The 13,282-nt window shown below is 52.4% G+C and overlaps 5 protein-coding genes across 5 annotated transcripts; 3 read left to right on the top strand and 2 right to left on the bottom strand.

The window, feature by feature from the left end:
- Nucleotides 1–1,376: 1,376 nt before the first annotated feature.
- On the bottom strand, nt 1,377–2,230 carry NECHADRAFT_77937 (uncharacterized protein; the record flags this gene model as incomplete). The annotated part of the gene is made up of 3 exons (XM_003053143.1): nt 1,377–1,629; nt 1,681–2,164; nt 2,221–2,230. 3 exons carry the CDS (start codon nt 2,228–2,230, stop codon nt 1,377–1,379), a joined length of 747 nt encoding a protein of 248 aa, XP_003053189.1.
- Nucleotides 2,231–3,766: 1,536 nt separating this feature from the next.
- On the top strand, nt 3,767–4,696 carry NECHADRAFT_35982 (uncharacterized protein; the record flags this gene model as incomplete). Its single annotated transcript, XM_003052645.1, has 1 exon — nt 3,767–4,696. One exon carries the CDS (start codon nt 3,767–3,769, stop codon nt 4,694–4,696), a length of 930 nt encoding a protein of 309 aa, XP_003052691.1.
- A 3,006-nt stretch (nt 4,697–7,702) lies between these two features.
- NECHADRAFT_35431 (uncharacterized protein) lies at nt 7,703–10,017 on the top strand (the record flags this gene model as incomplete). Its single annotated transcript, XM_003052646.1, has 4 exons — nt 7,703–7,789; nt 7,838–8,287; nt 8,479–9,692; nt 9,747–10,017. 4 exons carry the CDS (start codon nt 7,703–7,705, stop codon nt 10,015–10,017), a joined length of 2,022 nt encoding a protein of 673 aa, XP_003052692.1.
- A 1,007-nt stretch (nt 10,018–11,024) lies between these two features.
- NECHADRAFT_77940 (uncharacterized protein) lies at nt 11,025–11,959 on the top strand (the record flags this gene model as incomplete). The annotated part of the gene is made up of 3 exons (XM_003052647.1): nt 11,025–11,264; nt 11,329–11,625; nt 11,681–11,959. 3 exons carry the CDS (start codon nt 11,025–11,027, stop codon nt 11,957–11,959), a joined length of 816 nt encoding a protein of 271 aa, XP_003052693.1.
- Nucleotides 11,960–11,970: 11 nt separating this feature from the next.
- Nucleotides 11,971–13,252, bottom strand: NECHADRAFT_59304 (60S ribosomal protein L37). Its single transcript, XM_003053144.1, has 4 exons — nt 13,190–13,252; nt 13,052–13,114; nt 12,811–12,882; nt 11,971–12,708 (listed from the first exon to the last, which is right to left on the bottom strand). Exons 1-4 carry the CDS (start codon nt 13,191–13,193, stop codon nt 12,566–12,568), a joined length of 282 nt encoding a protein of 93 aa, XP_003053190.1. The 5' UTR covers nt 13,194–13,252; the 3' UTR covers nt 11,971–12,565.
- Between the last annotated feature and the right edge of the window lie 30 nt (nt 13,253–13,282).

Here is a 13,282-nt window from a genome sequence, read left to right on the forward strand (position 1 = left end):
CTATCCTCAGAGCAGGGTTGATCTTGGCCTGGTTGTCGCCAAACTCGCATGTAGTACGTGGAGTTGACTGTCGAAGATGGAGATGCCCACTTCGGAGTAAGACGATATAGAAGCATCCATCTCATTCCTCAAGCGTTTCAGTTGGGGAAATTGTTCATTCGGTAGGCCTTCAACGGCATCATGGTTGCGGTATCGCCGTTGGGCCAGATCAGCTCTTCCCAGTAGCATATCCTGTCCCAGATGCTGTACATGAAGCCACAGAAGCCGAGAATAGTGAGTGTTACCAAAGCTGGACCACGATCCCAAGTCTTCTTTTGGGGGATGGGCTTTGCAACGTCAGCTTATCTAGAGAGCAAGATATGGTGCTTGGAAAACTTACGAGGCTGCACAGTAACGCTTCCCCTCTAGGCCGGGGTACCAATTTATGTCAAAAATGGTATTCGTCCAGTCTGCGTCGAGGGGGATAGATTCCCAGCCCGCGACTGGAGGGGGTGGCTTCACTTCCGAGTCGGTAGAGGCCGACATCGTCTTTAGAACATTTGTGGTAGTGGTAGATGTATTATGTTACGCCACCATCAGGAAGTAAAGGCAAATATAGGCCATATACTTAAACGTTTAACCACTCTACGGAGATGTCACAGGCGTAATGCCTAACACCTTCAAACCTCAAATAACCTTCGTTAAGATGCATAACAAAAGCTTGATATCAAGCACGGTATAATAAGCAAGCTGCTTCCCCCCTGTGACCAGCTCGTTTCCTCTCCATGTCTAAACTAAGCAGTCAGGATGGATGTCTAGTCGAAGTTACCACATGACATATCGCGCCAATGATGAACCCGTGTCACAAAGCTATCCATCAGGATGACCACAAAGCTGACTGCTACACTGGGAAACTGAGGCACTGCATTATTCATTTATTATCTCGCAGTAGGTATCTTTCATTACAGTTTGATTTGATTAATCGCTCATGACTCGGGACAAAACGTCGACATTACTCCTGGAGCATGCTTAAAATGCCACCCTCCCAAGAAAAAAAGACATCGTGTATGCAACAGCCCGAATAGTGTATTCGGGTGATAGATGGATGGTGGCCGAGATTTGAGCGTATTACGTTAGGTCTTGCTACCGCTGCCGGCCTGGGCAGCGGCAGTGTTGGTTTCAGAGGGGGTGGTGGTGGTGTTGGGCATGTTATTTTCGTCTGCTCTGGCTGTTGAGTCAACAACGTCTGTGTTCACAGGATCGTTGTCTTCCTCTTGAACAGGACGAAGCTCAACATGGTCTTGGCCTCGGGCTTCACCCTCAGCCGACGCACCAGCACCATCCCCTTCCGCGTCCCGCACGGCGGCCGTTGCCGGCTTCAAGGGCGTCGTCCCACGCTAGGAGTAGTCGTCCTTGACGCGGCGGCCATCGTAGCCCGTGGTGCTACGGACGCTGCGGTTTCGTCGCCAGGTGCGGCCGCTGTGACCTCCGCTGCTAGCCGACTTGTCACTGCGCAGGCCCAGGAAGAAGAGCACGGTGGCGAGGAAGAGAGCCGCCCACGAGGCCCAGGCGAAACCAAAGGCATATCTGCCGAGGTGGGCGGAGCGTCCATCAGACTTGAAGGCATCACGGGCCTTGACAAAGGTGGCACTTGAGAATGTTAGTGAGTTGCAATTTGGTTGTGGGTGAAGGATTACATACGTCATCAGGGACATGGCAACCGAGGAGCACAGCAAAGCCAGGGCAGAGAAGCATCCCGAGATGGCAGCGCCAAGACGGCCACAGCAAGCGAGGAAACCAGCAAAGAAGGCGACCGTCTCAAAGAAGAGGGTGATGAGGATAAAGACCCATCCAAAGCGCCAGAGCAAAAAGTACTCGGTCGAGGTGCGGTCACCATCACGGCCGCCGACCAGCGAGTCCGGAGCGCCGGAGGGGTTCGAGCTCCAGGCGCGACCGATGGAGGGTCCAGGGCGAGCACCGCTGCAGTCCTTGTTTCCGGCGCCGCAAATGTAGAAAAAGGTCCACTGGGTGACGTCGCGGGCGCCGGTGATGTCGCTTGTGTCGGCGCGGAGGAAATAGGTCTTGTTGAGGGGCGTGGTATTGTTAAGGCCCGAGAGAATGATGAACCAGAGGAAGAGGAGGGACGCGGCGAGGAGGACGAGGGCCGCGAGGCCGAGAGGTGCGTCTGATGCCAAGATTAGTGGTGATGTTTGGATTTTGGTGTTTAGGGGCAACACTCACGCTTTGCCATTGTGATTGATATTCTCGAGAGAAGCTGAACAAACTCGATCTGACTGGCAAAAGAGTTGCTCGCTTGTCAAGTTAGAAACCTGACCGAGGGAAGAAACAGAAGGTGAAATATTCCCGACGTCGGTTGATTTTTTTGCTTGCTATATTTTTGCTTGCTTGTTCGTGTCGTCACGCCAGGATCACCACCAGGGAAGCAAGGCAAGCACTTGTAAAAAAGGGCGCTAGTGGGGTCGTGCGTTTTTGGCGTGTTTAATTACCGGCAGATGGGGGAGGAAAATCAGGGAGGCAAGCGTAAAACAAGAAGGGAGAGAATCAAGGGAAGTAAAAAAGATTGCGATGGAGCCTGTTTTTTCTTTGCCGAGGTGATTTTGTTTGTTTCTTTTCCCTCTTCTCTCTCTTTTTAGCTTTTTCAATAGCACATGTACAGAGTCAAATTGTGATGGGATGCTTTGCTGATGCCTCGTGTTGCTGGTGGAGCCACTGGGATGTCTTGTCTCAGTCGACAGAGAATGATGTCTTATTAGAGGGACAACGTTGAGAAGAAGAGTAAGAAAAGGTGGGCAAACAGGTTCTGGGGATAACAAGGCTAAATAAATCATGGATGGGAGGGGGGAAGAGGATCACAGTCTGGAGATGGAGGCGTTACGTAGGCTCCCGTTGTCCATCACCACCAAGAGACTCTTGTGTGAATGGCACTAAAAAGCCTGGTTCACACCGCACAGATGCCCATGATGCTTTCCAGGGCCAAGAAGAGAGGGTGGGGAGACGGACGGGAGTCTCTCTCGTCTCCCCTCCAGGTGGAACAGACCCATCGCTCCAATGCCTGGGCGATGACGACACTGGCGGCGATTCTCGACCAGGGAGTGAGGTAAAGCTCAGCTTGCTGCTGTTCGTTCCCCCCGACATTATCCATCCTTCTAGGCTAGCGCAGAGCAAAGGAAGAAAAGGGTAGCTTCGCTGATGTCATTGTATCCGAGTTGATGATGCCTACGATATACAGTTGTGTGTTGATGAGCTCTTGTCGATAATGGGGCGACAAAAAAGTATTGCCAAGAAGCTGAGCATCAAAGACACACAAGCTCGGTCGTACGTGTTGAGCGGTTCTATTCATGTGATTGCATCAACATGCAATGTTTTCCCCAGGCTCCAACCAATAACCTTTTTCTCGTCTCGGTCAAACAGATGGATTGGCTTCAAAGTTGGTATCACCCATCTTGGCCCGTTTTGACAGCTGCCGATCGAGAAAGACTTGTTGAATGTGCTCAGCTGAACAAGACGGGATGAAAGTCTGTGCAAAAAAGGTTCGGAACCCACTCCCTCCGACGCCGACTTTTTCTCCTTGCCGACGTCACATCTCCACAAGCGCACTTTTCAGAAGTGCAAGTCCTTCTTTTTCCATCTCTAGAGATTCAGGTCAGGTCACACGGGGTGACTTGTTTCGTAGATCCCTGCCAAGCCACGTCGACCGCCCCCCCTCCCCCCGCCAGTTGTCCTCCAATCCAGCTTTGAGGAATTCTCATCCTGTTGACCCGGGATCATGTTGCAGCCCAGGTTACGATTACGGCCCTCCGCCGTCCTCCTCTCCACTCTAGCCCGCTCCGAAACCCGGACGCCGGCCGTCCGTCGATGGGCCTCCCTCCTTGTACATCAGCACCTTACCGGCTCCGGCCCCGGCGCCTTTGTTCCCTATGACGACGCCGACGCTGCTCAGGAGAAGCTACGTTCTCGTCTGCTTGCCTGGAAGACCCTTCCCGATGACGAACCGCCCCGGCCGCATCTTTTGTCCTTTGAAGCTACCCCGACCCTGACCCTCGGCCGCCGTCAAACCGACCTGACATCAACCCAGACCTCACGCTTCCGTGCACCCCTCCGGGTTGCCCTCCCGCACCGCCGTGATGCCGTCCCTGAGCAGACCTTTATCCCCGATGTGAGACAGACGGCCCGTGGTGGGTTGACTACCTACCACGGTCCAGGACAGCTCGTGCTGTGGCCGGTGCTGGATATGCACTCGCCGCTATACGCACGGTACTCTGTCATGTCGTATGCGGCCCACCTCGAGGCCACGACGCGGCGTCTGCTGGCCGACCTGTTCGGCCTGCAGACATACACAACCCGCGACGAGCCCGGTGTCTGGGTCCCCACGCCGGAGGGGCAGCCGGCGCGCAAGATCGCAGCCATGGGAGTACATCACCGGCGGCATGTCACAGCGCTAGGCATCGCCGTTAACATTGATGTACCCGTCGAGGGCCCCGAGGAGGTGAATCCGTGGGCACGGTTCGTACCATGCGGCCTCGAGGGCAAGCTCGTCACATCTGTAGCTGCAGAACTAGGAGGGAGTCTAAAAGATTGGGACATGGCATCTTTAGCAGCGAGGTGGGCAGAGCTGTTTGAAGAGGGCTTGAGGGATGAGACCAAGAGAGATGTAGAGGGAGAGGTGAATTCGGGCCTTCGTCGAGCAGTGACATAGCAGGGAGGGAGTGTTTTAGCTAATAGTATATACCTGGCCTGAAAGGTATTACTAGAGCATATAGAAAGAGCCTACCTATTAATTCGTTTTAATATATATAGATACTTAAGAATTGCTTATGTCCTTTATATCTCTCTGATTAATATATATTACTTAAAGATCTATGTCATAGTCTGTACTTAAGCTTGTAGTGATAATCCATAGCACCCTCTAAGGCTATTAATTAAGTATAGAGAAAAACTCCCGTCCTACTATTCTCGTAATACCATATCAGAGCATCTTTTCCAACATTAATCTTATCAATCATCCTATGTTGATCACTAACCAAAATAATCACCTTTCCAGCTCATCTAGAGCATCTCAACTATACTCTTCCGCCGTATGGGCAACAGCGTCACAAAGGTGCTACGTAGTAATGCCTTTCTCCTCCAGCATGTTGAAAAGACTGACCGTTCTTGTCTCAAAATAACCGCATCGATGGGTTTGAAGTGCTGCAAGGCCTCACGGCATGTGGCTCAGACGCAGGGGTGGCTGAACCAGCGCCTCTGCCACAAGTGATATATAGGGACACCCCCTCCGTGGCAATATTAAAACAAGACAGAAATCTGTCTTAATTTTTTGATTGGTTAGTCTACTAGCTCCCTAAGTGGGGTACCACTAGGTAGGTACCGGTACGTACCTCGCAGGGATGCTCGTGTAAGGAAGGGGTCATGCAGAGGAGCTACCTATCAAGCACGTACCCTGCCTGCAACACCCGGATCCAAGGTAATTCCACCTGACTCTTGTAACGGAGAAGCAGCAATGTTGGACTGTGGCTCGTCAGGTATCATTGAGCGCGTTTCTCCGGGCGTCGCTTTGAAACAGCCAATTGTATGTCTCGGCCAAACCGAAGTCGATGAACGAGTTGCTAATTGTTTCTCTGTCGAAAGGCAAATCCTCAAGAGACTGGGCCAGCATCCCAGGATCGTGAGGTGAGCTCAACGCTGTACTGTACTGTCTGGTCACAGGATGATCACTGACTCCTCTTTTCTCTAGGTTCCTCGGGCTTCAGGGCGACGGTATTCTTCTAGCTGAGGCCAGCCATGGCAATCTCCAGGCTTACCTGGATAGCCACCCGTCCACGAGTCTGGACTAGCGCCTGACATGGTGCCATCAAGTTGTAGAGGCCATCGACTATATCCATAGCCGCGGCGTTGTTCACTCAGATCTTCGACCAGGCAACATCCTCGTGCACGAGACAACACCGGGGGCTCGGGACCTGCAGCTCTGCGACTTTGGTGGCTCCGTTTGCCAAGAACTGGGCCTCGACGGTCTCTCCCTGCCAGACGGCCCGTTTTGCAGCCCTGTATTCGAGAATGAGTCGAGCACACTGCTGGATATCTTTGGGATGGGCTCAATTTTCTACACTATCCTCACTGGGAGGTGGCCATACAAGACGACTCCAGGCAGGTTTGCCAAAGTCGACGACAGGCTCGACTGGGAAGAGCGGGTTGTGTACCCAAACTTCAAAGCGGGAAAGTTCCCCGACGTCGAGCAGTTGCCAGGTGGAAATGTCATACTCAAGTGCTGGATGAGGCAGTTTGCGACCGCACGACAAGCTTTGACCGCGCTCGAGGAGGCTCTGCCGGGGAGATCAAGCTCGAGCATCCACGATGGCTTGGATGACAGTGCCAAGGTGAAGGGGAACCTAGGACTGTCGGATGATAGCCGGGATATCCAAGACATAGCGGCTTAAAACCTGCAACGCTCGTAGTCGGCTCGAAGCTGCCCCCGGGGTCGGGCTGCGAGATAAAGAGAAGAACAGGAAAAACACCATTGTCTTGAGTAAGATCATACAAAGACGAGAAGATTGAGGCTGTAGTACACGGGAGTGTGGCTCAGGAATCAGGAGAAGCTCTGGCGGCAGATCCTGAGCCATCTGCTTAACTTGATTCCCCTTCCCAAGATTATCAGAGCTGTGTCTGTCACCTTGACATGCCAGTGTGAAGATCTGGCTTGCCCTGAATGGGCCCAAGACTTTTAACGAGGTCGCTTCGCTTACAGAGCAAAAAGATGAAGGATTATTCAGATCGAGCATCATTTCTTGACCTGTAGTAGTATTTACCCAGGCCGGCGGCAATAAAAAAAGGTCGCAGCCCGGCGGCGCTCGTTAAATAAAAAGCCAAGACTGACTTTGAAAATCCTTCAAAAAAAACAGTCTCTGTCTGGGGAAAAAATATCCATGCGAGATAAGAAAAAAAAAATCATGGTACATATGCCAAGACGATGCCTTCAAACTGGGGGGCATGGTCGTTCTTATCAAGCCTCCCCCATTCGTTGAGTCCTATTACCCCAGAGAATCTTGACAAAGCAAGACCAGCAACTCTTTTTACTTTATTATCTCTAATCTCGCTGAATCACTCTTGATTGTCATTAAATTAAAGTGCCAAGCTAAACATGTCGGCCCATGGTTATTGGATGGATCTCGGAGAATAAACAGCCATCAGCAATCCACTCGAGGCTCTCTCATGACAAAACACCACTCAACGAGCTTATCACTACCAAGAAACTACCGTGCATTAGCACCCTCTTCCAAGCAAACCTGTGGGGGGCAAAGCATCAAGCCCCAGATTGAACTTCTCCGGCATCGCACCCGTCGCGATGGATCTTTTATCCGCTTCCCCATCGCTTTCCCCGGTGTCGTCTCCAGTTCCCCGGCGTCATCCTGAGTTCCCCGGCGGCGGCTTTTCTTGTTCCCCCTGTTCTTTTCTGTGACCGATCGTCGTATGGCCTTCTTATCTCCCAAGCCTTCAAAGGTGCTGCTGCATAATGCTTCAACACCAGCAAGGCTTGGCTTTGCTTGGCCTTGATAGGGCTGGTGGCATGTTGGGATATGTTCAGGCATGCGTAGAGTAGTATATATGGCGAGTGTTCCTGTCAGTGTACTCAAAGCTTGACACTGCCAGTCACATCCTTTAAAGCTTCAGAGCAAAGACTTCAAGTGATATCCACCAGCTTCTACAAAACATGGCTGGTTCTGGGACTCCAGCTCTAAGCCAGGGCGCCGGCTACGGCATCGTCCTCGGCGTAGGCCTCGCCTTTGCTGTCTTCATGGTCAGTCTTTTCTACCAGTAACAGCATCACAAAGCTCACTTCTCGCAGATCAGCCTCACGCACATCCTCAAACGCCACAACAATGAGGTCCAGACGTCCGAAATGTTCAACACGGCCGGCCGCTCCATGAAGTCGGGACTCGTCGCCGCCGCCGTCGTCTCCTCGTGGACGTGGGCAGCCACCCTCCTGCAGAGTTCCGGTGTCTGCTACCGGTATGGCGTCTCGGGTCCGTTCTGGTATGCTTCCGGAGCGACTGTGCAGATTCTTCTCTTCGCGACCTTGGCCATCATGCTCAAGAAGCGTGCCCCTAATGCTCATACCTTTCTCGAGGTTATCAAGGCTCGCTATGGATCGCCTGCTCACTTTACCTTTATCGTCTTTGGCATCTTGACCAACGTGCTTGTGCCTCTGATGCTGATTTCTGGTGGTGCTGCAACTGTCAACGCTCTTACCGGCATGAACACCATCGCTGCCATCTTCCTTCTCCCCGTGGGCGTTGTTGCGTATACCTTCATTGAGTTGATATGTAAAGAGCAGCTTGATTCTTCTAAATCTAGGTGCGAGGGAAAGGGGATATTTATACCCTGAGTCCCAAGGCAGCAACTATCTCTATGAGAGTCACATAGGTTTGCTCTCAGGCAACCTACATCGCAAATACATATACCAAATACAAACATAGGCAAGCAAAGGTAGAAGAGCCCTTTCAACTCATTGGAGGTCTCAAGGCCACCTTTATCACCGACTACATCCACGGCGGTGTTGTGCTCATTATCATTATTATCTTTGCCCTGACGGCCTATGCATCCTCCGATGTTCTGGGCAGCCCCTCTGCTGTGTATGACCTCCTTGTCGAGGCAGCCAAGGCCCATCCAGTCTCTGGCAACCAAGATGGTAGCTACCTGACGATGCGATCCAAGGGGGGCGTCACATTCTTTGTCATCAACATTGTCGGCAACTTTGGTACCGTCTTCCTTGATAACGGCTACTACAACAAGGCCATCGCCGCGCACCCTGTTCATGCCCTCCCTGGCTACATCATTGGAGGACTTGCCTGGTTTGCTATTCCCTGGCTGACTGCCACCACTCTGGGTCTCTCGGCCCTCGCCCTCGAGTCCAACCCTCGCTTCCCTACGTACCCTGAGCGCATGAGCGAGGCTGACGTCTCTGCTGGTTTGGCTCTGCCATATGCTGCTGTTGCTCTTCTGGGCAAGGGTGGAGCCATCGCTACTCTCCTCATGGTCTTCCTAGCGGTCACTTCATCCTTCAACTCTGAGTTGGTTGCCACGTCGTCCATCTTCACCTATGACATCTACCGAACTTATTTCCGTCCCAATGCCAGTGGCAAGAGCCTGATCTGGATGTCCCATGCCTGCATGGTCGTCTACGCTCTCATCATCTGCTGCATTTCCGTCGGGCTGTGGTACAATGGCATCTCGATGGGATACCTCTACCTCCTCATGGGTGTGCTCATCTCTGCGGCTGTGCTCCCGGCGACACTGACTCTCATCTGGCGCGGCCAGAACCGATGGGCTGCCACCCTGTCTCCCATCCTCGGTGCCGCCTGTGCCATCTCGGCGTGGCTAGCAACTGCGAGCAAGACATGCGGCAAGCTGGATGTGACTTGCACCGGATCCAACGATCCCATGCTTGCTGGCAACCTGACCGCCTTGCTCTCCCCGGTCATCTTCGTCCCAATATTTTGTCTGATCTTTGGTTTTGACAAGTATGACTGGCAGTCGATGATGGATATTCGCAAGGCAGATGATCACGACGTGATCAAGGAGTCTGGCCTTGATGAGGAGGCCCAGAGGCAGGTCGCCGCGGCTCAGGCGGCCGACTTTGAGGAGGAGCAGCGAAAGCTCGAGAAGGCTTTCAAGATTGCCAGCACCATGACAATCATTCTGTAAGTTGTCCCCCACACTCTGAAGCAGTCGAGTCCATGCTAACCATTTCCTAGGACCCTGTCGTTCCTCGTGCTCTGGCCTATGCCAATGTACGGTTCCCGCTATGTTTTTTCCAAGCCCTTCTTCACCGGCTGGGTCAGCGTGGGCATCGCCTGGATCTTCCTCTCCCTTTTCGCAGTTGGAATCTACCCTCTATGGGAGAGCCGTGCAACGATTGCCAGGGTGTGTACATCCTTGGTCAAGGGTAGGCGCCCAAACACTATCGTGCAGGGTGAGGCGATGATGGAGGAGTCGAGTGGTCGAGCTACACCGGAGAAGCAATAGGGGATGGAGAAGTTGATGGAAATATCAGGCTAAATACTCATGGAAGTGAAATTGCACAAAATTAGTTGAAGGAACGTCACATGCTAGTCTTTTCGTGGATGTCGAGTATAATACTGTGCAAAGACTCCTGAGTCCTGTTGTCAGTCCATGGAATACTTCAGCGAAGGAAGCGTTATGAGTAGCCAGCTATTTCTTATGAGACGGCGACTCCATTAATGAACTATGATCGGCTTCTTCGCAATGTCACAACATGGAGCAAAAAGGATAAAGTCCCTAAGCTCAATCGGAGTGAAGAGACGCAAAAAAAAAAAACAAGTCACATGCCCCGTACTGGAATCGAACCAGTGATCTTATCATTACTAGTGATACGCTTTACCACTGAGCCAACGGGGCTTCCTTGTGAGCTTGTTGGAACAGATTGATGGAATTGGGCCTATCCGGGGCGCCGGCACTATTAGCAGGGTTCATGGCCAAGCAGGAATAGTGACGGTCAGCGGATGGGTCGTTATCATGATCAGAGGTCGTATAATGCCCTAGCCGGCGAGAATAACAGTGATGGGTAAAATCATGGATGGATGGCTGGTGTTGGTGTTGGTGTTGAGGATGAAAAGTGACAAAGAGAAGTGAGAGGGAAGGCAGTAGAAGTCATGTTCCCGTGCTTGTGCTGAGCAAATGCGTCATCATTCAGGCACCTGCCACTGAAATTTATTGGAACGAAGCCGAGTGAACGGGAAGAGAAAAATAATAAATCTCAGTAGCAGCTCATACCCCAATGTGTGTCAAGCTCATGATAAAAGAATCTCGATTTTGACTGCATTTTTAGGGAATAATGAGACCTCGTTTGGTTTCTTGAGACTTTACACCTGACCCCAAACACAGTGCTCAATTGCCCAAGTCCTCACAGCCCCCACCCCCACCATGGCATATCCCACCAACCTCACTCCAGCGCTCGCACAGTACAGACACATCAAAATCTCCAATATCAAAATCATCATCCCCCAGAAAACATGGCCTCATCATCACGCATACCTCACCTCCTAGAGTCCTACCTCGCTCTGCCTCCAGAGGCATCTCTCATACTCCTCACAAGTGTTCTTGGTGCAAGCTCGAATTGGCTTACCCTGCGCCATGTTTACTCGTATCTGAAGGGAAGCGCAGATGGGGATGAGGGTGCGAGGGATACTGGCGTTGTGCTGGTTAGCTTTATGAGAGATGGGGCTTTCTGGAGAGAGGGCGCATCAAAGATGGTGAGTTTTGCATATATGTTTCTCCTTTTCGCCAATTCAGTACGTTTTACTAACTTATAATCAGGGACTGGATCTAGATGCCCTCAGCAGGACAGGGCGTTTTACTTTCGTCGATGGCCTCACAGGATTATACAGCAGTGCCCAACCAGCAGCACGGCCTTCAGTTCCGACTGCACGCAAAGAGAGAGTTCTCCGAAGCACAAATGTTGCAGACGTAAAGAAGGAGGTTGAAGGCGCCATCGCAGACTTGCGGACGTCGCGCAAGGTTCTCATCATCGACCAACTCGATGCCCTACTTGCCATCACCGACGAGTCAACCACGGGCCTCGCTCTTCAGAACTTGGTTCTTTCTCTCTGCAGCGTGAGTTCCCCTTTGACTACAGTGGGTGACAGTCATAAACTAATTAGCACCGCAGCTTGTTCACAGCACCCTCCTCACCCTTTCTGCCGATACACCTCTCGTCGCTGCCCAGGCCACAACGTTGGAGCGCGAACATGCCAGCCTCGCCCTCTCAGCGGCCCACGCGGCTGATGCAGTGCTAGCCCTACGTATGCTGGACACGGGAACGGCAAGGGACGTCAGCGGGGTTGTGCGCATCACAGGGCCTGGAGTCGAGGGCATGGGCGGTGCGGCCGAGTTTTTGTATCATGTTGCCGCCGATGGAGGAGTCAAGGTGTTTGAGAGGGGAACCTGAGAGACAGGTTTGGGGCAAAAGAGTTGGATAAAACTAGCTGCGAGGCGTGCATGACTCCTGACTTGGGCTGGGTTAAAAGAACGGTTGAAATCCATATCAACGAATAGATCACTGGCTCAAGCCTCATGAAAGCACATCAAGACTCGTCACACATTAACAACAAGCCAATTGCACATGTGGCTCATATTCTCCCACACACCAGAACCTCTCAGCCGCCAGGGCACCTTTCATGCAGAATCAAGATGCCATTTCAGAACCTCGTGACCGAATCCCTATTGGAATCTCAGAAAAGCAAAAAGGGTCCTCTTTTTTTGTCCTTGCTCAAACATGTAAAACACCGATGCCCATGCTCCAGCCGCCCCTTTCAACCACGCGAAACCTAAAACCAGACACCTGCTCCGTCCACCACCAACACCGTGTGGTTAACTCCAAGCCTGGAGTTTTCTTTCCCCCCTCCGCCGTTCATCCAGCTCCCCAAGAGAGGAGCAGTTTCCCGTGCGGTGGTGCGCACACCATCTTTATCAAAATCCGTTCAGGCGGGGGGAGAAGAGGGACGGGGCGGTGAGAGGGTGGTGAAGGGAGGGTAGAGGGATGCGGTATCCCCGTTTAAGCCTCCTTGTTGATGCCCCGGGCGCCCTTGGGCTGGCCAGTCTGGAAGCCGTTCTTGAATCGTCGGGACACATCCTTGAGGTAGCGGGTTCGGCCGGTGCCGACGGTCTTTCTTCGCTTCGCCTTCTCGGACCAGTTGTCTGCGCGAGGGGTCGGGTTAGTATAACATGCCCAACGAACGGGACAAGCACCATCCGAGTCGAGATTGTCGGGCCGAGGTGTGATTTTGGGGTTTCACGTACACTTCCGGGTCTTAGCAGCAGGGTAGCCGCAAGCAGCGCACTCATGCTTCTGGATGTGAAGAGAGCGACGACCTAGATATCCCATCAGTCTCCCGGTTCATTCGAAGTTTCCAAGTCTCCAATCCAGGCCATTCCCCGTCGCTAATTGTCGTAAAAATTCCGTCTCGGTTCTCGTCGAATTCGTTGATGCGCTTATCGAGGAAGGCCTGGTAAGGAAGAAGGAGAGGGCACAAGGACTAACCGCATCGTCGGCACAGAGTGTGCGTCTTGTTGTGACGCTTACCGAAGCTGGAGGTACCCTTCGCTGTTGGCGATCGCGTTAGTAAAAAAAGGATTCTCTCGAGGGAGAGTCCCCTCTGCCCGTAAGGTGGTCACGTACTCATCTTGGCTGTGGTGTTTGGGCGGTTAGTAGGATGGCGATCGAGAAATTCTCAGACTTGGGAGGGCTTTTTTGGTGGAGTGGTCGAATTGC

The sequence above is a fragment of the Fusarium vanettenii genome (genome assembly GCF_000151355.1).
Source record: "Fusarium vanettenii 77-13-4 chromosome 3 genomic scaffold NECHAsca_2_chr3_3_0, whole genome shotgun sequence".
NCBI lineage: Eukaryota > Fungi > Ascomycota > Sordariomycetes > Hypocreales > Nectriaceae > Fusarium > Fusarium vanettenii.